Source organism: Anabrus simplex, chromosome 1, assembly GCF_040414725.1.
Source record: "Anabrus simplex isolate iqAnaSimp1 chromosome 1, ASM4041472v1, whole genome shotgun sequence".
Lineage (NCBI taxonomy): Eukaryota > Metazoa > Arthropoda > Insecta > Orthoptera > Tettigoniidae > Anabrus > Anabrus simplex.
Window position 1 is genome coordinate 1549262152 of NC_090265.1, and position 23408 is coordinate 1549285559.

Below are 23408 nucleotides of genomic sequence, written 5' to 3' on the forward strand. Positions count from 1 at the left end.
TAGAGACTCAAATAATTTCGACTTGCACAAACGGTGGAAAGAAACGCAGGACTACCTCCATCAAAAGAAACAAGAGTGTCATCAACCTGGGGCGACTTCTCTTGAATACCAAGAATACCATAAAAGAAACAACACCTTTGGTCAGAATCCAGAGACCACAGGTGCTGTTGCAAAAAAATGTTTAAAAACCTTAACTTTTCCGGAAATAAAATTGCCTGAAAATTAGGAGGTTGGGTCATTCCATGTAGACATAGTTAATTATTGGCATATTGATGATGATAGCTTATAATTTGAAGACTAGTTACCCATTCATCAACATGTCCAACAAAGTCTACTGATAAACAATATTAACATTGGGGAATTCCAAGTCTCATCACTAGTGGATTCGGGAGCGCAAGTTTCTCTAATATCTGACAAGTTGATAACATTAATCAAGGACAGATATAACATTCTTATTTTGCCTGTAGCACAAGTTAAGATCAAGGGTATTATTCCTGACAAGAATATCAAATGTAAGCAGCAAGTCTTACTTGAGTCTGTTATCAATGAAGAAGTGTGTGAGCATATTTTTCTGATAGTCTCACCCATGAAGTTTAACCTTATCTTGGGTTCAGACTTTCTGTCTAAATACAAGGTGACTATTGACTACTCTGCCAATATTATTAATCTATGTAAGGTCGGATCTGTAGAGTTACAGCTGGTAGACGGTGAAGACCCCAGACTTCAAGGGATTGATTTATCCCATGCACAAGTCGATGGTGTGATTGGCGACGCCGCCCCAGTCGACCAGGTACAAAAAGAAGAAGAAGAAGAGGGACCCGTGTCAAAAAAGAGCGTGATCCCGAAGAAGAGGGACCCATCGATGAAATTTTGAATGACAAAGGGCCTGATTTTCTCACCTACATTTCCAGTGTAACTGAAGCCCCAGGATGCCATCCTAACATAGCAGCGGCAGAAGAAGAGATTTATCAGACATATCTGGACGTCTTCGATGAGAAGCATGGAGAGATTAAGAATTTTAGACACCACTTCAACGTCAAGGATACTTTACCCTATAAACGCAAGCCATACCTGATGCCTGAGAAATATAAGGATGAAACCAGGACACTGATTCGTCACATGGAGACCGACGGAATTATCTCCAAGTGCGTTACGCCCTATATTAATCTGCTCACCATAGTAAAGAAACCCAATGGTAACCTGCGATTATGCCTGGACGCTCGTGCTTTGAATGACCAACAGGTACTTGAGTATGATCACCCTCCTCCGCTTAAAGATGTCATTAAGCGATTTTATGGAAAAAAGAGTATTTTTTCAGGCATGGACATGACATCATCTTATTTCTATATTATGTCAGATGAGCACAGAAGACTCTTGACTGGATTTACCCATGTGCCTCTGATCAATACTTTGAGTAACTTGAAATCAAAAGAAAATCCTCATAAGTATTTTCTTTTTTTCCCTGAGAGGGAGGGATATGTACCGATTACAAGCGGAACATGCCGTATTATTTGATGATTAATTATATTCCATCAGCACGCACGACATTCAGAGCGAACTTGGTTTGTTTACGCTTGGAGAAGCAAGCAGGCGAGCCAGCGACAGCTGGGTGTGTGATGTAGCTGCAGGGACACAATAGACTACCTGCCTGACTCCACGTGTAGCCTGCCTGACCTGGTATGTTCTGGATATGAACGTCACCCCTTCGCGAACATTCGATGGAAAACATTTTAAAACTTCTTATAATCACAGCGACACCAATGTACGAGGCGAAACATTATTAAAGCCCCTTCCCAAAAACAATTTAGAACTGGGTATCACACCGTGGAAATTCATGTCATTTAAACTATTAAAGTATGTGGTTTCTACCGAACTTCACATGTGATTTTGGGATTACGCATCACATGTTAATTGTATTTACATCTGTGGACTAAAAGCGGACTCCTTTAAAACTTCATACATTTAGTTGTCAATTAAATTGGCCTTTTCCTGCAGCCTCTGTGGAGTGCAGCGATCTTGCGTTAGTGGACTAAACTGGTCGTTCCTCCTCTCATCAACCTATCAGAATGCGGCACCCTGATAAAGCTTGTGTAGCTATGTTGGCGAGGAACGATCAGCCATTATGTGAAGTGACTCAGTGAGCGGAAGCCATCGCGTGCACATACATGATGTGGTCTCCCGGGATATCAGCGTTGTCTTAGTGTATGGACCCGGGTAAGTGGTCTTAATTTGAGGGTTTCAAACCCTGACTACATTTCCTATCATTTTAATATTATTGTGCCGTTTCCATGTGGAATATGTGCCACAGCGCGAGTAAAAACAACGAGCACAAGGTCCGGAAACATGGCGCCGGAATAGTCTAGGCGAGAACCGAAATACAAACATTGAATACGTGAAGAAGTGATCGTGAAGAGACTTTGCTTTCATCTTTGAGCGGAAAGACATGTAAATACTTGTAAATAATGTTAGAATTAAGTTAAATGTAAAATGTAGAATGTATAAAATAAGACGAAACCAAAGATCGTACATATAGGGTAATGTTATGTAATGTTAAACATCGATAGTTGTTAATAAGGACGGTGGCGACATCTAGGTATCGATAGATATAAGTAGGTACTTAAGATAAACTTCCACGTCTAGTGTGTAATTCTGCTATTCCATGTCTAGTTTTAAAACGAAAGGAGGACATTCAAAGCTGTTCATTGTTCATTGTTGGTGTCGATGTAATGGTAATGTGGAATTGATTCACGGAAGCTTAAGAAAAGTTGTTGTTGTATGAGCATATTATCAGTGTACATGAACCGAATGTGAAAAGAAGTTATTAGGTGGTATGTACACCACAAATGAATGCAAACAGTGCGAAATAACAACGTAATACTCGCAATTGTACAAGGCAAAGCCATTACAAGGAAAGCAACGCGATCCATAATAGAAATTGTCGGTATCTCGAAAACATTCATGTGTAATTCGAAATACATGCAGTATTGGTTTAATAGTGATTGTGTGTGTGTATTGAATAACCTAATGTTAGCCTTTTTCAGGTGTGATCTGCATGAAAGTAGAATAACAATGTCAGAAATGTATTCAGGAAGTACAAGTACACATGAGAACATGGAGAACTAGATGAATACAAGCGGGCCCACCTGAGATGATGGCGTGGTTACGAGGAAGGATAACTTAGGCGTAGTGCTTCCAATACCCTGGCCATCCAAGTCAGTAATTACCCATTCTTTTCATTAATAATGTCTTTTTTTGTGCATTTATTTTATGCAGCATTTATGTGCATTATATTTTATTTATTAGTATTCTCAATGTAGATGGTAGTGTATATACAGTACATGTCCTGAAGTAGTTCGTCAAGACGTAATAGTAATTACACAATGAGCGACGTGATATTATGTTATTTGGCCTATAGAAATTCATATATGCGTTTGGCGATACGGTATTCGAAATGCTATGGTATCATGTGAGCGAACGACTAGTTATGTCAGTAGGCGACTTCGGCATTGTTTATATTATGTTGTGGTATCGTGATTACTGAAAGGCACGAGCTTACGTATGCATATGTAACAGGCATTGGCATTGAATCAGCATATTTATTGTGCAGTTAACACAGGTAACGCAGGTAAATGGATACGTGATTTAATATAAGAACGCAGACAACGAACGTTGTAAATTCCAGGGTACGTTGTTCTTCGAATGATAATTGCAGCAGGTTTACTATAATTACGAGAATGGTTATGAAGTAACGGCATATCGAGGTATCAATGAAGACGTTCTACAGGTGATATAAATGTAGAGAAGTTACGAGTGATGATACTAATGTGAGTCGACGTGAAATAAATAATAATCATAATAATAATAATGATGATGTAAGTGCCAAGTGTATTAAGTGCCTGTGATGGTGATAGTTATTGTGTTGATGAATAATATAGTGTGGGGATGATATCGTGATATGCTATTGATGCGTGGGTGAGCTCATGTGAGGTTTAGTGATTGAAATAGTGAGAAGTGCTGCGCCATGAGAATTATACAATAAGTTGAGATGTGATAGTGAAAATTCATCCTAAAATTCGTTACGTAGAACGTGCTATTTGTGTTTGTGTCATCAGTCCATCGACTGGTTTGATGCAATTCTCCATGCCACCCTATCCTGTGCTAACCTTTTCATTCCTACGTAACTATTGCATCCTACATCTGCTCTAATCTGCTTGTCATATTCATACCTTGGTCTACCCCTACCGTTCTTACCACCTACACTTCCTTCAAAAACAAACTGTACAAGTCCTGGGTGTCTTAAGATGTGTCCCATCATTTTATCTCTTCTTCTCGTCAAATTTAGCCAAATCGATCTCCTCTCACCAATTCGATTCAGTATCTCTTCATTCGTGATTCGATCTATCCATCTCACCTTCAGCATTCTTCTGCAACACCACATTTCAAAAGCTTCTATTCTCTTTCTTTCTGAGCTAGTTATCGTCCATGTTTCACTTCCATACAATGCCACGCTCCACACAAAAGTCTTCAAAAACATTAATTCCGATATCAATGTTTGAAGTGAGCAAATTTCTTTTCTTAAGAAAACTCTTCCTTGCTTGTGCTAGTCTGCATTTTATGTCCTCCTTACTTCTGCCATCGTTAGTTATTTTACTACCCAAGTAACAATACTCATCTACTTCCTTTAAGACTTCATTTCCTAATCTAATATTTCCTGCATCACCTGCCTTCGTTCGACTGCACTCCATTACTTTTGTTTTGGACTTATTTATTTTCATCTTGTACTCCTTACCCAAGACTTCATCCATACCATTCAGCAACTTCGAGATCTTCTGCAGTCTCAGATAAAATAACAATATCATCGGCAAATCTCAAGGTTTTGATTTCCTCTCCTTGGACTGTGATTCCCTTTCCAAATTTCTCTTTGATTTCCTTTACTGCCTGTTCTATGTAAACATTGAAAAGGAGAGGGGACAAAATGCAGCCTTGCCTCACTCCTTTCTGGATTGCTGCTTCTTTTTCAAAGCCCTCGATTCTTATCACTGCAGACTGATTTTTATACAGATTGTACTATTTAACTGTGTTATATTACTGTGAGGTTAGATAAAGTAAATGGAGGTGTGATGTTTATGTACAAGCTAATGCTGAGATTGTAATACCCATGTGTGTGTAAGTGAATGTTAAGGTTGTAATACTCCTACATGAGTGAATGCTAAGATTGTAATGTTCATATGTAAGTGTACGCTAAGATGGTGATGCTGATGATTATTAATTGCGATACGATGTCGGCCACGGTTGTTGAATCGATTATCACGACACTTCGGATGCAATATTCGGAATTTACGTTCAGTTATTAGGATTTTCAGTTGGTATGATGGCGATGCGCTTGCGGCGTGTATGAAGCCTGCCACGCACATAACAACGAGGACACATGTCATGATATCGGTTAGGTTAGGTGTTTTACTTCATGGACATAGTAGTTAAGTTTAAGTGGTAGAGATATCATGTGATGTTTTGTTGACATTTGAGTGTACATATTTCTTGTTCTTATATGTGTTGTTTCTGATTATTCATTTTATGTAGTAGCATTAAGTTAATACGATCCTCGAAGGTATGTGCGAGGATGGGCGTGTACCTATTGTTGCGTCAAGACGAGCCACATCAGGACAGCATAAGTTAGCTAGGATGGTGATGATTATTGATTTTAGTTAGGATAGGTATCACATAAAAAAAGGGCATTATTAATAGCTGGACTTGATGCAAGTAAGATTAAACTTCTCCTAATGTAACCATTATATGAAAATAAGAAAGGGTACCCAAAACAAGTAAAGAATGAAATAAAAGAAAGAATATGATCATATAGGTGATACATTCAAACAGAACAGGTTAAAAACGAGATCTCGAAAATAATATTATTAATTTCAAGGTTCAGGTATATTAATGAATAAATGTAAACATGTGTTCATTATTTCGAAAAGCTCTTGGAAAATGAAGATTAATTAATTCAAATTCACTGCATTATGCTGAAATAGGTCTAAATTAATTAAATTACGTCAGCCATCTTTGTGTCATTATCAATGATTCCAAATATTTAAAATTAGGATCACGCTTTAGTTTCATCTTAGTTAGGTAGGATCACTTAAATTAATAAATAGAATCCCATCCAGAATATCTCCATCCTTTCATTATACAATATATGTAAGTAACCTTACTTGTACATTTAATGGCAACCTCAAGGTCATATTGAAGTATGAGTGACTTTAACCTAAAACAAAAGTCATGGTCGTTGCATGCATGTCACAAATTATAGAAGTAGATAATGCAGACTGAACAGCGATGAATTGAAAACCTCAATGCAGAGATTCAGAAATCTCAATAGGATTCCGAATCCGATTCTCACCACAGATGCGACACGTATTCCTATCTTCCACGTATTCATATGGACACATTAGCTAGCTGCGGCATACACAAAGACCTGCGACTCTCTGAAATAGCCCCACAACAAGAAGTACCTGTTAAGACCCTGAGTGTAGAGTGCTTCCAGTGCTAATCGACGGGGCCATAGACCCGTAACGGTGCATCGTGTCACCCAACAGTGGGGCTCGACGCGACTGCATGGCCAGAACGGTGCATTATCATTGTCCTAATGTTTTCTATGCCTGGTGATTTATTGTGCCCTGGGATAACTGACGAACTACTCTGTAAGTTCAGTATGATTTGATGTACTCTTCACTGGGAATCGAATCTGTGCACGTAAGTTCTTCAAGCCTACTTAATTTTTATCTCAGTGACCACGAACTACTATTTTTCTGAATAATTACTTTATGGAAATCGGCATGTCTTTAGTGCTTTGAATCTAACTTTCTCAACGTCAGTGGCTATTAAATGATTTTGATAAAAATGTAAATGATGTGAAGATATAAAATAAATTTGTTAATTTCAAGTTATTATTAATTTGGGAATGAGGTTTGCTCGATTATGTGAATTTTAAAAGGTTTTCACCTATCGGTGACTAACAGGTAATGTGAGGTTTCGTACGTGCATAAAAATTTTAGTTTCCCTTAATTTATTTTATCTATTGAACCCACCTTATAATATTACCATATTCAATCTTGTAATTTTGTGTTTTGGGTGGGCTTTGATTTTCTTTCGCTCATGTTAACGACCTTTGTTGTGTTCTAATTCTGTGATTGGTCGTTTTCCTTGTGTTTGCTGTGTGTATTCATTGCTATGGCGATCGGGATTGTTTTTGGTGTAGTAGTTTTCCCACTATATATTTTTTGCTGTGGTGAAGCATTTGCCAATCCCTTTTCCCTCTCGAGGTTAAATATATTTTACTGCCCTTCATGAGGGTATTCCTGGTCTTTGAAGTTGGAGTTTTCGAAGATAATTAATTGGTAGGCTAGAATTTAATGCCCTTGTGAAAGCTCACTAAATTAAACCTCACGGAAAAATTGTTAATTTGTTATTACCCTTACAGTTACCATATCGTTTCTCTCTAAATTTTTCAAGAAAGAGTGGCCGTCTCTTGAAATCATTGATTTCTGGTAGTCTACTAACTTACTATTTTCAAATAATTAGATTGCCTTTTTTTTTTAATAGGACAGCAGAAGAAGTAGTAGTAGTAGAAGAAGAAGAAGAAAGGTCCCTATTTATAATGGCCAAAAGCCTGATGCACATCGGAGATACAGGAAGACACAAAACCCTCCAAGAAGGAGCGACTGAAAATTGGTACACTCAATATCCTCACTCTCACCAACAAATATGAAGAACTTGTGGATCTTATGGACAGGCGTAAGCTCAAGATATTGGGGTTGAGTGAGACAAAATGGAAAGGATATGGGAAGAAGTCCTTGAGAAATGGATATATGCTGTACTGGAGTGGGAACAATAGTGAATCCAAAAATGGAGTTGGCTTCCTCCTTCATAAACATGTAGACACACAGATGTCACATATGTGAGTGATAGGATGATCCAGATGAGACTGTGTTGGTAATGCACATCATACTCTCCTGCAAGTATATGCACTGCAGCCAGGATGTACTACAGAAGAGAAAGAGTAATTCCTCATTGAACTTGAGGAACAAATAACAGAGGAGAACACAATCATTATGGGTGATCTGAATGCCGAAGTTGGTAAAGAAAGACTAGGATGTGAAAACATCGTTTGTCCCCATGGCTATGGTAACAGAAACTCTGAACGAGAGAACCTGATTGATTTGTGTGTGCGAAACAACTTAACCATACAGAACACATGGTATCAGAAGAGGGACAGCCATAAAGTAACGAGATACAGCTGGGATGGAAAGTTCAAGACTGATCAACATCATCACTGATAGAAAAGCAGGTCAGTATTTTACAGATGTTAAAGTCATACCCAGCGAGTGCTTAGATATCGATCACTGGCTATTAATCACTGACCTAAAAGATGTCCATGTGCCCAATATTAAACAAAAGGAAATGCCAAAGATTAAGACATGGGTGTTGAAGGACATGGAGAGGAAAGGAAACTATGAAGTGAGCCCAACAGCCAAATTACCCAAAACTGAGAAAGGTGGAGTAGAAGAAGAATGGTCCTTATTCAAAGAAACCCTTGTAAAAGAAGCCATGGAAAATTGCAGAAAAACAAGTACCACACCAAAAGAGAAGGAAAAACCTTGGTGGAATGATCGAGGGAAGACAGCAGTAAAAGATAGAAATATATTGAAAAGAAAATTAGACCTCAACAAACAAAAAAACAGATGACAGACGAAATGAATTAGAAATTGAACATCTAGCACACGAATACAGGAAAAAGAAACTGGTTGTAAAAAGACTGATCCAGGAAGAAAAGGAAAAGTGCTGGGGTGACTTTAGTACTAGGATAGAGGAAAACTGTCAAGGAAGTAGGAAACAAAATAATAAACAATAAAAGAAATGAATATATAAACATCCTTGCACTGGAAACAGATGATGCTAGCTTAAAACAAACAGAGGAGGGAATCAGGGATGAAATGAAGTACTTCAATGTGCTGTTAAATGGAGATGGGGAGATAGTAGGTTCGAACCCCACTATCGGCAGCCCTGAAGATGGTTTTCCGTGGTTTCCCATTTTCACTCCAGGCTTCCTTCCCATTCCTAGGCCTTTCCTGTCCCATTGTCGCCATAAGACCTATCTGTGTTGGTGCTATGCAAAAAAAAAAAGAGATGGGGGCAACACCACCACTAATGACTGTAGTATAGATGAGGCCAAAAACTACAAATACCCATTAACATGGCTTAAGGTAGAAACAGCACTAAAGAGCATGGGAAATGGGAAGTCCCCAGGCTTTGATGATCTCAACTCAGACATGATAAAGCAGCTGGAATACCAGGCTTGAATTGGCTATATAGAGTGTTATCAGTGATTTGGGAAAGAAACAAAATCCCAGAAGATTGGAGTAAAGGAGTCATCATCCCACTGTTCAAAAATTACAGAGGCATCACGCTGTTGTCACACATACTGAAGATGCAGGGAAAGATCATAGAAATGAGATTTAGTAGGAAGATAATGGAACCTTTGCTTGAGGCAGAACGACACGGGTTCAGGAAAGGTCGAAGTACTGTGGATCATATCTTTGCAGTAAAAATGCTGACAGAGAAGTACTGGGAATATGGAAGAAATCTTGTGACTGAATTTGTAAACATTGAAAAAGCATATGATAGTGTTCCTCGAAACAAGATATGGGAATGTTTGGAAGACCTAAAGGTGCTAAAGTACTTAATAGACAAAGTCAAGATGCTATACCAGAAGTGCTACAGCTGTGTCCAGAAAGGCACCGGACAATCGAAATGGTTTGAAACAAAGAGAGGTGTCCAACAAGGAAGTGCCCGATCACCACTCCTGTTCGTAATAGTAATGGACAAGGTCATAAAATCTATCAAGAAAATGGACAGTGAACCTAACACCCTGGTATTTGCTGATGTGCTTTCATGGTCAGAGAGAGAAACAGAAGTTCAGAAGAAACTTAATGAATGGAACAATACATTACAAAATTTTGGACTGAAGATGAGTTAAACAAAGACAGCGGAAATTAAATCAATAGGGAAGGAACAAGCTCAAATATATTTCTGGAAGGAGTAAAAATCGAATCAGCTTCCCACTTCAAATACCTTGGAAGCGCAATCTCGCAAGACTGTTAGGCAGGAAATATTCAGCAGGACACAGAAAACATCAAACTTCTACAATCAAGTCAAAAATCTTCCCTGGGACTGCAAAATACCACATAAAGCAAAAACAATCAGGTGCCACACTTACTTTGTACCAATCTTCACATATGGTTTAGAGACATGAACCCTACTAAACAAAGACTTCAGTAGAATCCAAGCAACTGAAATGAGATTCATTAGAACCATGAACCTAACTACCAGAAAGGTCAAGAACAGAAATGAAGTGAATGGGAAAGTAGCTAGTACTGAGGTTCCTGTTACCAGTGTCATAAAGAAACTCAGACTTCAGTGGTATGGGCACATAATGAGAATGAACAGGGAAAGAACTTCCAGAAATTATTTTGACTTTAATCTCATAGGAGGAAGACCAAGAAAATGATGGATAGAGACTGTAAGATAAGATGTGGAGGAAAGAGGACACAAATGGGAGGATGTACTGGAACAGAAGATGTATGAAGACAGAAGGAGATGGCGAGCACTTGTACACCACACCTGGGAAACTGGAGTTAGAAAATGATGATGATGATGATGATGATGATGATGATGATGATGATGACCATTTTGGTTATTTATGTTAATCTCATTTTCCTGAATTAAAATTAATGATTAACCTTAATGTCGAGTTTTCTTTCACTATCTTAAACAATTCAAAGATGAAACAGGTAAAACCTTATTCATGTCCTCTGGGTTGGATGATGACTAATTGTAGGTAAGTACTGGGTCCATTGCTTGTTTCTAGTGTTATTTCTTCTTGTTGATGTATTTTGTCTCTAACTTTTCTTGTCCTTGTCCCACTGGAGAGTGAAATGTTAAGGAATAAAATTAAAGGAGAAGGAGAGAACGAAGAAAAAACCATGTGTGTGAAATTACTTACCCCTTCGACACACACTTTTTAAGCAGTGACAAAAAAAAATGTATTGTGTAAAACACTTTCAATGAAAAAAATTATTATAAATAAGGTTTCATGTATGACTCAACCTTGAGAAAATCGTATAAAGGATGGCTGAAGATGCTTGATACAGCGAGCAAAACATGTCCCAATTAACGTTTGTATTGTAATGTCCATTTAGTGTTATTTCTTCTTGTTGATGTATTTTGTCTCTAACTTTTCTTGTCCTTGTCCCACTGGAGAGTGAAATGTTAAGGAATAAAATTAAAGGAGAAGGAGAGAACGAAGAAAAAACCATGTGTGTGAAATTACTTACCCCTTCGACACACACTTTTTAAGCAGTGACAAAAAAAAATGTATTGTGTAAAACACTTTCAATGAAAAAAATTATTATAAATAAGGTTTCATGTATGACTCAACCTTGAGAAAATCGTATAAAGGATGGCTGAAGATGCTTGATACAGCGAGCAAAACATGTCCCAATTAACGTTTGTATTGTAATGTCCATTTAAAGACAAACATATTTATGCATTGAATTGAGTGGATAATAAAAATAAGAATTGTAAATACTATAAGTGGTATGTTCCAAGCTGTCAGTGGAGAGATGGCGTGGAATGACATTAGTAGATGAATAAGTTTGAGTGATGTCTTTAATTTAAAAGTAGGAAAGATAGCAATATGAAGATAAAGTTAGAATTCAAGAGGACAAATAGGGCCAATATTCGTTTATAGTAAGGGGTGTCAGGCATTGAAATAACTTACTGGGAGATGTTCAATAAATTTCCAATTTCTTTGCAATCATTTAAGAAAAGGCTAGGAAAATAACAGATAGGGAATCTGCCACCTGGGCAACTGCCCTAAATGTAAATCAGTTGTGAGTGATTGATAATCATGGTAAAAACTTCTACCCTCCACACTCTGACTTGTAGAAGGTCAGTATTCATCTTCCTGATTATTGGCCTATCTCATGTAGTCCCCATCTGGAGATCCGAATGGGGGACTATTTTACATCCAGAATACTGTACCCAGGAGGCAGTCATCATTGGTACATCATTCATTAACACAGAGAGAACTGCATGTCCTCAGGAATTAGTATGGCTGTAGTTTCCTGTAGCTTTCAGCCATGTAACAGCATCAACGTAGCTAAACCATCATAAGTATTATTACAAGGCCATATCAATCATCTAGACTGCCACTATCACAACTTCCAAAAAGCTGCTAACCCACCTTTCGATGAACCATTGATTAGTCTTGTCTCTTGACACATACCCATTTGATATAGTTGCTCCTATGGCTTGGCTACCTGCTTCTTTGGGGTGTACAAGCTTTCTCACAGCAGCAATGTCAATGGTTCAGAGGGGAGGACCCTTGGGCTATGTGTAATATTAAACGTGTTTCTCCTTCCCCAGCTCCTGCAACTCACGGTAGTCATTCTATATGGCAGTACTACCTTTGCTCTTCTATGAAGTTTGGTAGAAGAATATCTTTTGTAACAAGAAAAACAATAAATTCAGAGGACACTGTTATAGACAGATCTCAACTAGAGAGCTTGGCCAGTCAGTAAAAGATCAGTAAGGTCACACATCCAGCCGAAAATTCAAACTTACAGCAGTTACCTCTGACGTCTTGCAAGTTGACAATTAAACATAAGCATAAACATTTCTTCCTTATAAAAGGCAAGAGAAAAATACATGTTTTAACTTCAAAAGTAGATTATGTACTGTACAAAGTGTACTGAATTGTAGTCATATTTTGCTTTAAATCATACCTAAACTTACAAATTTGTTCAAACAGATGCAAAAATTCTTGAACTGGTCAAGCATGCAGTCGGCACGAAGCATTTTGAATGCAACCTCCAGCACAGTGTTCCGTACAGGTTAGCATTCGGAATGTTCTCAACCAGTTAGCGCAGGACTCTGGTCTGAAAAACTTTTGTCAAATTTGCCAAACCAGAAGTGCCATGTTTGTCTGTCTTGCTCTTTCCCTTTTCTTTCCTTCCACCTCTTTCACTAAGGTCAGTATTGTCTCTCTTGGTAGGGGTATATAAAAATTACCTTTGGAATATCCTTTACATCACACTGATGGACCTTGTAAGCCAGTAATGTTTGACTTAACAACTGAAACTATGTGTATGACACCATCAATATTGTACACAACTGAAACAGAGGAAACGATTGGTGCATTGCCACCTAATAATGCAACAAATAACTGGTATAATGTTGCCACTTGAGTTCCTTGCATGTGGTTGTGGTCCATCCATGAAAAGGGGGAAGAAATGAAAGAAATGAACTCCTACATAACAGTTAAATAATAATAATTAAAAAAATTCACAACATACAAAGATTTTTAACTTTATTTGCTTGCCATACGAAACTCCCACAGCTAGTCTGCAATATACTGTCTCCTGTTAATGCCCATCTAAAAGGGTGTAATGTGTTATATTACCCAGTTTATATGAACCGTCTTGTACATTCAACAGTAATTAATCAAGATACATTCATAAATACATTTTTTGCATTTTCTCATGGAGTAATGGACACTTTCCCCTATCAAATACCAACTGAAAAATCAAAATGCGTGTTATTGCTAGACTTAACTTTGCGATAGAATGTTCAGTGATTATATTTCCTTCAAGTTAGAGTAACACGCATTACAAGGTAATTTTCATGCCAAACTACCACACTGATTATGTGATGATATACAGTTTCCAACAAATTTTTGGAAATTATATCATTTTCTACAGTATATCTGCAAATCGGAGCGTGGAATGTTAGAAGTTTGAATTGTTGTGGTAGATTAAAGAATCTGAAAAGGGAGATGGATAGACTAAAGTTAGATGTAGTTGGTATAAATGAAGTACGTTGGCCAGAAGAACAGCATTTTTGGTCAGGCGACTACCGAATTATCAACTCAAAATCAAAAAGGCGAAATGCAGGAGTTGGTTTCATAACGAATAAGAAAATAGGGCAGCAGGTAAACTACTACGACCAGCATAGTGAAAGAATTATTGTCGTCAAAATAGACACCAAAACAATGCCCACCACAATAGTGCAGGTCTATATGCCTACTAGCTCAGCGGATGATGAAGTCATAATATATGAAGAGATAGATAATTTAATACAATATGTAATAGGTGACGAGAATCTAATTGTGATGGAAGACTGGAATGCAGTGGTAGGCCAAGGAAGAGAAGGTAATACAGTAGGAGAATTCGGATTGGGACAAAGGAACGAAACGGGAAGTCGGCTGGTTGAATTCTGCACTGATCATAATTTAGTCCTTGCCAATACTTGGTTCAGACACCACAAACGACGGCTGTATACATGGACGAGACCTGGAGACACTGGAAGATATCAAATAGACTTCATTATGATTAGGCAGAGATTCAGAAACCAGGTGCTGGATTGCAAAACTTTCCCATGAGCAGACGGGGACTCTGACCACAACTTGTTGGTCATGAAATGCCATCTGAAGCTGAAGAAATTGAAGAAAGGAAAGAATGCAAAAAGATGGGATCTAGACAGGTTGAAATAAAAGAGTGTGAGGGATTGTTTCAAGGAACCTGTTGCACAAGGACTAAATGAAAAGGCTGAGGGAAATACAATAGAGGAAGAGTGGATAATCATGAAAAATGAAGTCAGTAGGGCTGCTCAAGAAATGTTAGGAAGGAAGAAAAGATCACTAAGAATCAGTGATGAACAACGAAAATACAAAAATGCTAGAAATGAAAAGGGCAGAAAAGAATACAGGCGATTAAAGAATGAAGTGGATAGAAAGTGCAAGGTAGCTTGGCTGAAGGAGAAGTGCAAGGATGTTGAAGGTTGTATGGTTCTAGGAAAGGTAGATGCTGCATACAGGAAAATAAACTAAACCTTTGGAGAAACAAAATCTAGGTGTATGAATATTAAGAGCTCAGATGGAAAGCCTCTTCTAGGGAAAGAAGACAAAGCAGAAAGCTGGCAGGAACATATCCAACAGTTGTACCAAGGTAAAGATGTAGATAATTTGGTTCTGGAACAAGAAGAGGCTGTTAATGTTGATGAAATGGGAGACCCAATTTTGAGGTCAGAGTTTGACAGAGCTGTGAGAGACCTAAATAGGAACAAGGCACCTGGAATTGATGACATTCCTTCTGAATTACTGGCTGCCTTAGGAGAAACCAGCATGGCAAGGTTATTTCATTTAGTGTGTAAGATGTATGAGACAGGAGAAGTCCCATCCAATTTTTGTCAGAATGTTGTTATACCTATTCCCAAGAAAGCCGGTGCTGACAGGTATGAAAACTACTGCACCATTAGTTTACTATCTCATGCTTGCAAAATTTTATTACGTATTATTTACAGAAGAATGGAAAAACAAGTTGAAGCTGAGTTGGGAGAAGATCAATTTGGCTTCAGAAGAAATGTAGGAACACGTGAACCAAACCTGACTTTACGTCTGATCTTAGAGGATCGAATCAAGAAGACCAAGCCCACGTACATGGCATTCGTAGATCTAGAAAAGGCATTCGATAATGTTGATTGGACTAAGCTATTTATGATTCTGAAGGTGATTGGGATCAGATACCGAGAACGAAGAATTATCTACAATCTGTATAAAAATCAGTCTGCAGTAATAAGAATAGAGGGCTTTGAAAAAGAAGCAGCAATCCAGAAAGGAGTGAGGCAAGGCTGCAGTTTGTCCCCCCTCCTTTTCAATATTTACACAGAACAGGCAGTAAAGGAAATCAAAGAGGAATTTGGAAGGGGGATCACAATCCAAGGAGAGAAAATCAAAACCTTGAGATTTGCCGATGATATTGTTATTTTATCTGAGACTGCAGAAGATCTTGAGAAGCTGCTGAATGGTATGGACGAAGTCTTGGGTAAGGAGTACAAGATGAAAATAAATAAGTCCAAAACAAAAGTAATGGAGTGCAGTCAAACGAAGACAGGTGATGCAGGAATTTTAAATAAGGAAATGAAGTCTTAAAGGAAGTAGATGAATATTGTTGCTTGGGTAGTAAAATAACTAACGATGGCAGAAGTAAGGAGGGCATAAAATGCAGATTAGCACAAGCAAGGAAGGCCTTTCTTAAGAAAAGTAATTTGCTCACTTCAAACATTGATATCGGAATTAGAAGACTTTCGTGTGGAGCTTGGCATGGTATGGAAGTGACACATGGACGATAACTAGCTCAGAAAGAAAGAGAATAGAAGCTTTTGAAATGTGGTGTTACAGAAGGATGCTGAAGTTGAGATGGATAGATCGGATCAACATCTTAAGACATCCAGGACTTGTTCAGCTGGTTTTTGAAGGAAGTGTAGGTGGTAAGAACGGTAGGGGTAGACCAAGGTATGAATATGACAAGCAGATTAGAGCAGATGTAGGATGCAACAGTTACATAGAAATGAAAAGGTTAGCACAGGATAGGGTGGCGTGGAGAGCTGCTTCAGACCAGTCTATGGACTGATGACTCAAACAACAACATATCAAAATATTCTGGTATGAATTAAAATTTATTACTGAATGGATTATTTACTCTAATTTACAGAGCAAAATTATTAACAGTACAAATCTTCAATTTATTCTTGTCTCAACCTTAGACCTAAATCATATGCTGTCAATTCTGTAATTCTCCACACTTGTGGTGACACTATCACAAATACCATAAAATGAAAGAATTAGCTTTATCATATCTAAAAATTCTCAACAAATCAATGGTTAAAATATTTCTGAAACCAAAATGTTTACCCGATACATCATGGCTGCATTACATTTCAGAAATGTCTTTGGTTTCTCAGTCTGAGTAGGGGGTAATTTTATATGGAGCAGCATAAAGGCTTTGCTCTCTTTTTGTCAGATTACACATCAATGAAAGGCTAATACTTTCTCATTGCAGAAGGCAGTTTCCAACACACTGATGTTTGTTGACAATGGAAAGATTTCTTTTTTTCTACATCTTCTGAACCACTCTGTTCTCTGTGAATTCTCTCCAGCCAAGGTCATGTTTAGCTGTAAACTTCACTTTACGAAGTTCAACGTTTTATGAACACCAAAGTCATCATTACATAAATTTACTACACGGTTCATTAGGTAGTCTTCTTTCTGGAAACTTTTCAGACCCCAAAACAATTCCTTACATTTATTATATTTTGGAGAGCTGCTTTCTACTTTTGTCAACACTGTGCATTTCTTTCAAATACAGTGAATACACTATTCATAGCTCTATTACGATGTCTTTCAGTAACGTCAATTACTTCTTTAATTTGAAATCTGCTAATTTAGAACACTTATCCATAATAATGTGTGATAATCTAAATGCTTAAAACTGAACTGTGAAAATATTTTTTGTGATCTCAACTACCTACAATGGGTCCCCTACTTATCTTAACAGGAGTCTGTTCATACCTTCATCGTCTGTACAGGAGAAAATTATCCTAAGACATATTAAGATTAAATATCGCTTAGTTCATTGTTTTAACTGGCTCTTCATTGACAGTAATACAGCAGAAGCATATACTGAAAAACTTTTTTCGATTTTGAAGAAGAAAATGTAGATTGCACATTGTAAGTGGTGGTGCATATGAACAAATGTGGTGTTCTTCTAGAACAAAAATCTTTTCCAAATTACTTAAATAATGCATATTAGAACTTGCAACTGGTTTGCTAGAGTAGAGAACTGATGATGATGATGATGATGATGATGATGATGATTGTGAATGCTCATTAGATTTCTCCCCCCACCCCCTCTCAAATGCAGAACTACTGAACAAGTACACACAATTCACTCACTCACCTTCTCAAACTGGCTATAAAGATCAGTAACCTTAGAGTCCACTTCTTCATAGCGAGTCATAGCAAGTGTCTGTACAATCTTTGCCACCTGAATAAGATTGAACTGTGCTATATAACTGATGGGAGCATCTGTAATGCCATAGGCCTCTGGATTTACTATAGCAGGGCAGATAAAGTAGGTGAATACCAAATCTGTGCAGATGGCATTAACCTGAAAAAAAAAAAAGAATGATTCGACCACATAAATAAAAATATTTTAATGCTGCATGGCTGAGGTACAATACTAAAACTTACACAGTTACATTTGTTCACATTTAGACCAGCAAATTAATCTAAAAGAAAACACTAGATTTTTATGTCCAGTCCCTCTATACATTGAAGTACTATTTGTGTGGCAGCTTAGAAGTCGCCACAATTTCTGTGACAGGCCCTCAACTTGCAGTCTTTTGTAATGTGCTGCATGGTCACTTGGCACTAAACTCATACTGGGGTGAGGAAACTTAAGATCACCTGAACAAGTTATCCATGCAGACTCCATGCCTAGTGCAAATCCTGTGTGAGAAAATATCTTTGGAAGTTCTTGGGGAACAGTTTCATCCATGTCCGAGACCACATGTTGCTAATTTTGATTTGCTTTCCCTCAAGTGATTTTGCTAGTAGGGTATGGTGACATCAAGATCTTAAATGATTTATCCATAGTGCAGGGATATCATGATGAATATGCAGGTCAGGGTTGAGCCTGATTTTAGAAAACTCCCTCACAAGAGCATTCTGTCTCTGCAGCTTTGGCAGTGCAATGTGGCTTAAGGCTGGCAGCCAATATGGAAGTTTAGATCTGATGTGCCCAATTACGATCTTCATAACAGAATTGAGTTGGGCATCAATCTTATTGAAAAGAGAGCTGTTGGCCCATACTGGTACCCAACATTCTGCAGCAGAATATACAAGTCTTAAATCTAAATTTCACAACAATTATAGTATTATAGTATCTTCTGAGCTATCATCTTCAAAAATTAGTTATTTTCATACTAACTAAAGAATCCTTCTTAAAGTGTTTCCCTCAAAGATGCAATGAGATTTCCGACAGATGATGGGATCAAACTACCTAGTACTACTAATAAGGTTTCATTTCAAACAATTAACTGCCTTGTGTACAAAATCAAATTCATTATGCAGCTGTAGTTATCACACATCTATTTACTAGACAAAAGGTATCAAATCAGCCCTTATCCAAAGAGTTAATTCATTTGGAGGAAAGGAGTCAATGTTGGCTGAAAACAGAATCAACTCATATTTTTTAAGTTCTTCTGCAGAACACAACATACACAAATACTCTGATCTTCAAAATATTATTATATTTATCATTCTGCCTTATCCAGATCCAGCCAGGTTATGCCAAATATGATTTATTTCCATTTTAGTCTATCTTTCCAGCACACCTCATTCATCACCACGTTCCAATCTGGGTACTGCAACCTCATGTTGCTCTTAACCAGGTGCTGGATACCTTAAGGCAGAAACAGGTTCCAGGAAGCACATTCCTGCAATGGTTAATGAACAAGGGGCGTGTATATGCGAGGACTTACAGAAGGCAGAACTATTCAGTCAACAATATATACAGGCAGTTGGATATAAATATAATGTCCTGATAGAGGGGGCAAATTAGTAAAATTTACCTATGATAATAAAGACATTTATAAAAAGATACAAAAGTTGAAAGCTCGAAAGACAGCTGGGGTTGATAAGATTTCTGGGGATATATTAAAGGCTATTGGTTGGGATATAGTGCCATATCTGAAATACTTATTTGATCACTTTTTGCATGAAGGAGCTATACCAAATGAATGGAGAGTTGCAATAGTAGCCCCAGTGAACAACAGCAAGGGTGACAAATATAAAGTGGAAAATTACAGGTTGTCAGCTTGACATGTGTAGTTTGTAAGCTCGGGGAAAGCATTATTTCCGACATTAGACAAGTGAAAAATTAATAACTGGTTTGATAGGAGGCAGTTTGGGTTTAGGAAAGGTTATTCCAGTGAAGCTCAACTTGTAGGATTCCAGCATGATATAGCAGATATTTAGACTGAGGAGGTCAAATGGACTGTATCGCAATTTACGTGTCCAAGGCATTTGATAGGGTAGATCATGGGAGATTACTGACAAAAATGAGGGCAACTGGACTAGACAAAAGAGTGATTGAATGGGTGGTTTCTTTTCTAGAAAACAGAACTCAGAGAATTAGAGTAGGTGAAGCATTATCTGATCCTGAAATGATTAAGAGGGGAGTCCTGCAGGGCAGTATTATTGGACCTTTATGTTTTCTTATACAGGATCATTTTTTAGCTCGTTCCACAGTACTACTCAGAGCGCGATACGGCTGGCACAATGACACTCCACCGCTAGCCGGTATAATGCATGTCTTGCTCCTCACTACATTGCGGCAATTCACACTTATAGAAAGCCATTTCTAGAGAATTTATTAGTCTAAAACCTACCTGGCATTACATTTGATGTTCAAAATTTGATCCCTCAGCTGTCAAACACACCTGACACCTCGCAAACAGGTTTGCAGACACTCGGCAAATCTCAGCCTGTGTGATGTTCGAAATAACTTGTGCAATGTTCTCTTGTAGTTCTTCTCTTGTGTGAGGGTTTTTCACATACACTTTTCCTTTCAGCATCCTGCACAGGTAATAATCACAGGGATCTAGGGGTATAATTAACCACATGATTTTCGAGAACTTCCCGTATTACCTCCATAGACCGATTAGCAGTGTGTGCCGTCGCATTATCTTGCATGAAGTAACCACTGCTCCTTTCTTCTGCTGTCAGCTCTTGAAAGAATGGTCTGAGAATAAGGTCTACATATCGATCAGCATCTATTGTTTCATGGAAAAATACAGGCCCTATAATTCTGTGAGTACTTATTGAACACCGAACTCCTATCTTTACACCATGAAGTGAACGGACATGCAGCTGGTGCGGATTTTCTGCACACCAGTAGCGACTGTTTTGACTATTTACATAGTCACTTAAGTGTAGCCATGCCTCTTCACTATAAAATAAAAGTTCTGGGTCAATATACCCATCATGAACTGACTGAAGCAACCAATTACAATACCAAACCCTAGCAAAACTGTCAGGTCCTCTTAAATGTTCGGCAGGGGTGGGTTTGTACAGTTTGGCTTTTAACAGTTTTGTTGCTTTGTAGGCAGAAGGTAATGACACATTGGCTTGTACGGCAAGACGTGACAGGGAATTTGTTGGAGTTCTTTCCAAGAGAGGCCCTATTTCTGTAAGTATTTCCTCTGTTAAAACGGTTCATCTCCAGCGTGATTTCTTGTTGAGAATGGACCCGGTTGTGCGCAACTTCTTTACTAATTTATGTACCGTACTCCTATGGGGAGGGAGGATGCCAGAAAATTTGTGAATGAATCAAAAGCAGCACTGTGTATAAGAAGAATGCTTCGCACAGCACAACACAATGAATACACACTGTTCTACTGTATACATCACTCGTTAAACACTATAACTTTTGTATTACTACAGAAACAATGCTATTTTAAAGCAAATACACTGAAAACCCTACCAATATCACAGATGTTAAACTAAACTATTGCTGTGAAGCAATGGTTATCGCTACCACACTGCATTAGATCATCTTAGCCGGTCATGAAGCAATATATCTCTCGGCAAATGAGTCACCCAGCTGCGCTTCCATGCGTGATCCCCTGCCACTCTGATCGAGCCAATAAAAGACCCTGTATATATAAATGATAAGAGTAAAGATCTGGAATCACAGATAAGGATATTTGTGGATGATGTAATACTGTACAGTCCTTCCTCCCCCCCGCCCCCATCGGACTGCACGATCGTGCGGGTTAGGTTTTTATTTTATTGAAAGAAACTATCCCGTTTCCGTGCATCACACTGGACTGCAATAATCGTGCAGGTACCGCGCTTTGTATTGCAGTTGTTTTATTTCAACAGTTGGCAACAAGAAGGCAGTATGTGTGATTAAACTTTTGTAAACAAAACATACCATGTGGCCTCAAGGTAAGTTGTCCCTTTTATTATCTTCTACATATTGAATTCGTTGTGAATCATTTTAAAACATCCAAGAATCATCGTAGAAGATATACATATCCTTAACAATGCTACTTTTTGAACCTAGAGGTTATAATAAACTGTCAACTTGTAACTAGCACGATGTTGCAGGTCAGGGTTTAATTGTTCCTCTTCATTCCCTGGGTCCACATGAGGACTACATTTTATTATTTTATTTTATTTCCTTGGTGCAAGATTCCAACAGTTGAGACCCAGAGTCCTCTTCTGTGGACTTTCTAGTACCTATTTTCGGGTCCAGAAGGCACTACTGTGAATCTACATCAAGTTGTGTTATTCTTTGCCAACTCGTGTTCTGCGAAAACGGTAGAATGGCGCCGACAGATGACCGCCTTTCAAGTAAGTCGAAATAAATAGAGCTTAGTACTTGGATACAGAATTTTTTTTTTTTTTTTTTTTTTTTTTTTTTTTTGCAAAGATAACTTGAAGGATAGCTATGATAATGTATGTAGTATTATTGTTACACAGTGTTTAGTACATCAAAAATATATGGTCCACATATGTGGACCTCAGGTCTCAACTGCGATTGTGACATTTATAAGTTACCGGGCGAGTTGGCCATGCGGTTAGGAGTGCGCTGCTGTGAGCTTGCATCCAGGAGATAGTGGGTTCGAATCCCACTGTCGGCAGCTGTACCTTAATTAAGGCCATAGCCGCTTCCTTCCCATTCCTAGACCTTTCCTATCCCATCGTCGCCATAAGACCTATCTGTGTCTGTGCGACGTAAAGCAAATTAGCAAAAAAAAAAAAAACTTATAAGTTATGTGTTTTCTTTTAGGCAATATGCTTTCAACGGACCAAGAACTGTTAAAAAGGGTGATGCTGAGTTATCAGATGATGAACGTTCGCAGAAATTTATTTTGAAACCACAAAGTGAAAAACCTTGAAATATTTCTGGAGTTTTTCGTGACATTGTTGCCTCTTGTTTGGTGTTAGTTAAATATTTTCTTTCGTATATGGTTATATTTGCAAAATCACAGTAGTCCTGCAGTTGTCACGAACATGAGTCTGTTATTGAACGACATGATACTGTGTCAAGTTGGAGGATATCAGAATTCTCCCACTGTAAGAGTGGAAAATAATTTTTATTTGTGTGTTTTCCAAACATTATTTGGACCATGTTATGCATCACTAGATCAAGCACCATTTCGTAAATATCAGTACTTGTGCGCATTCTGTTGAGAAACAACGCAACTTAAATGAATAAAAATAACTGCACATGTCCTAGCAACGGTTGCCTTAAAATATATGAAAAATCTAAGTGCCTATTTACCTATGCTTGATTTTGTATTTTGCATCATGAAACCAAAAGCCATAAGCCACTGTTTAGTTAAGCAACAGTAGACCAAGTGCCTTTTACTGGTCTGTGGTCTAGTGATGCTAAATGAAACAGGTGGTTGCACTGGTTCACAACAAACCACAAAACATCAGC

General features: G+C 38.0%; 1 protein-coding gene across 5 annotated transcripts in view; it reads right to left on the reverse strand.

The window, feature by feature from the left end:
• The window catches only part of Gapvd1 (GTPase activating protein and VPS9 domains 1), a 674762-nt gene that overhangs the window by 476218 nt on the left and 175136 nt on the right, over positions 1 to 23408 (reverse strand). For all 5 annotated transcript variants that reach the window (XM_067138086.2, XM_067138089.2, XM_067138085.2 and 2 more), the window contains one exon: positions 17853 to 18062. In XM_067138086.2, the coding sequence (XP_066994187.2) occupies positions 17853 to 18062 (210 nt within the window). The remainder of the gene's footprint in view (positions 1 to 17852; positions 18063 to 23408) is intronic.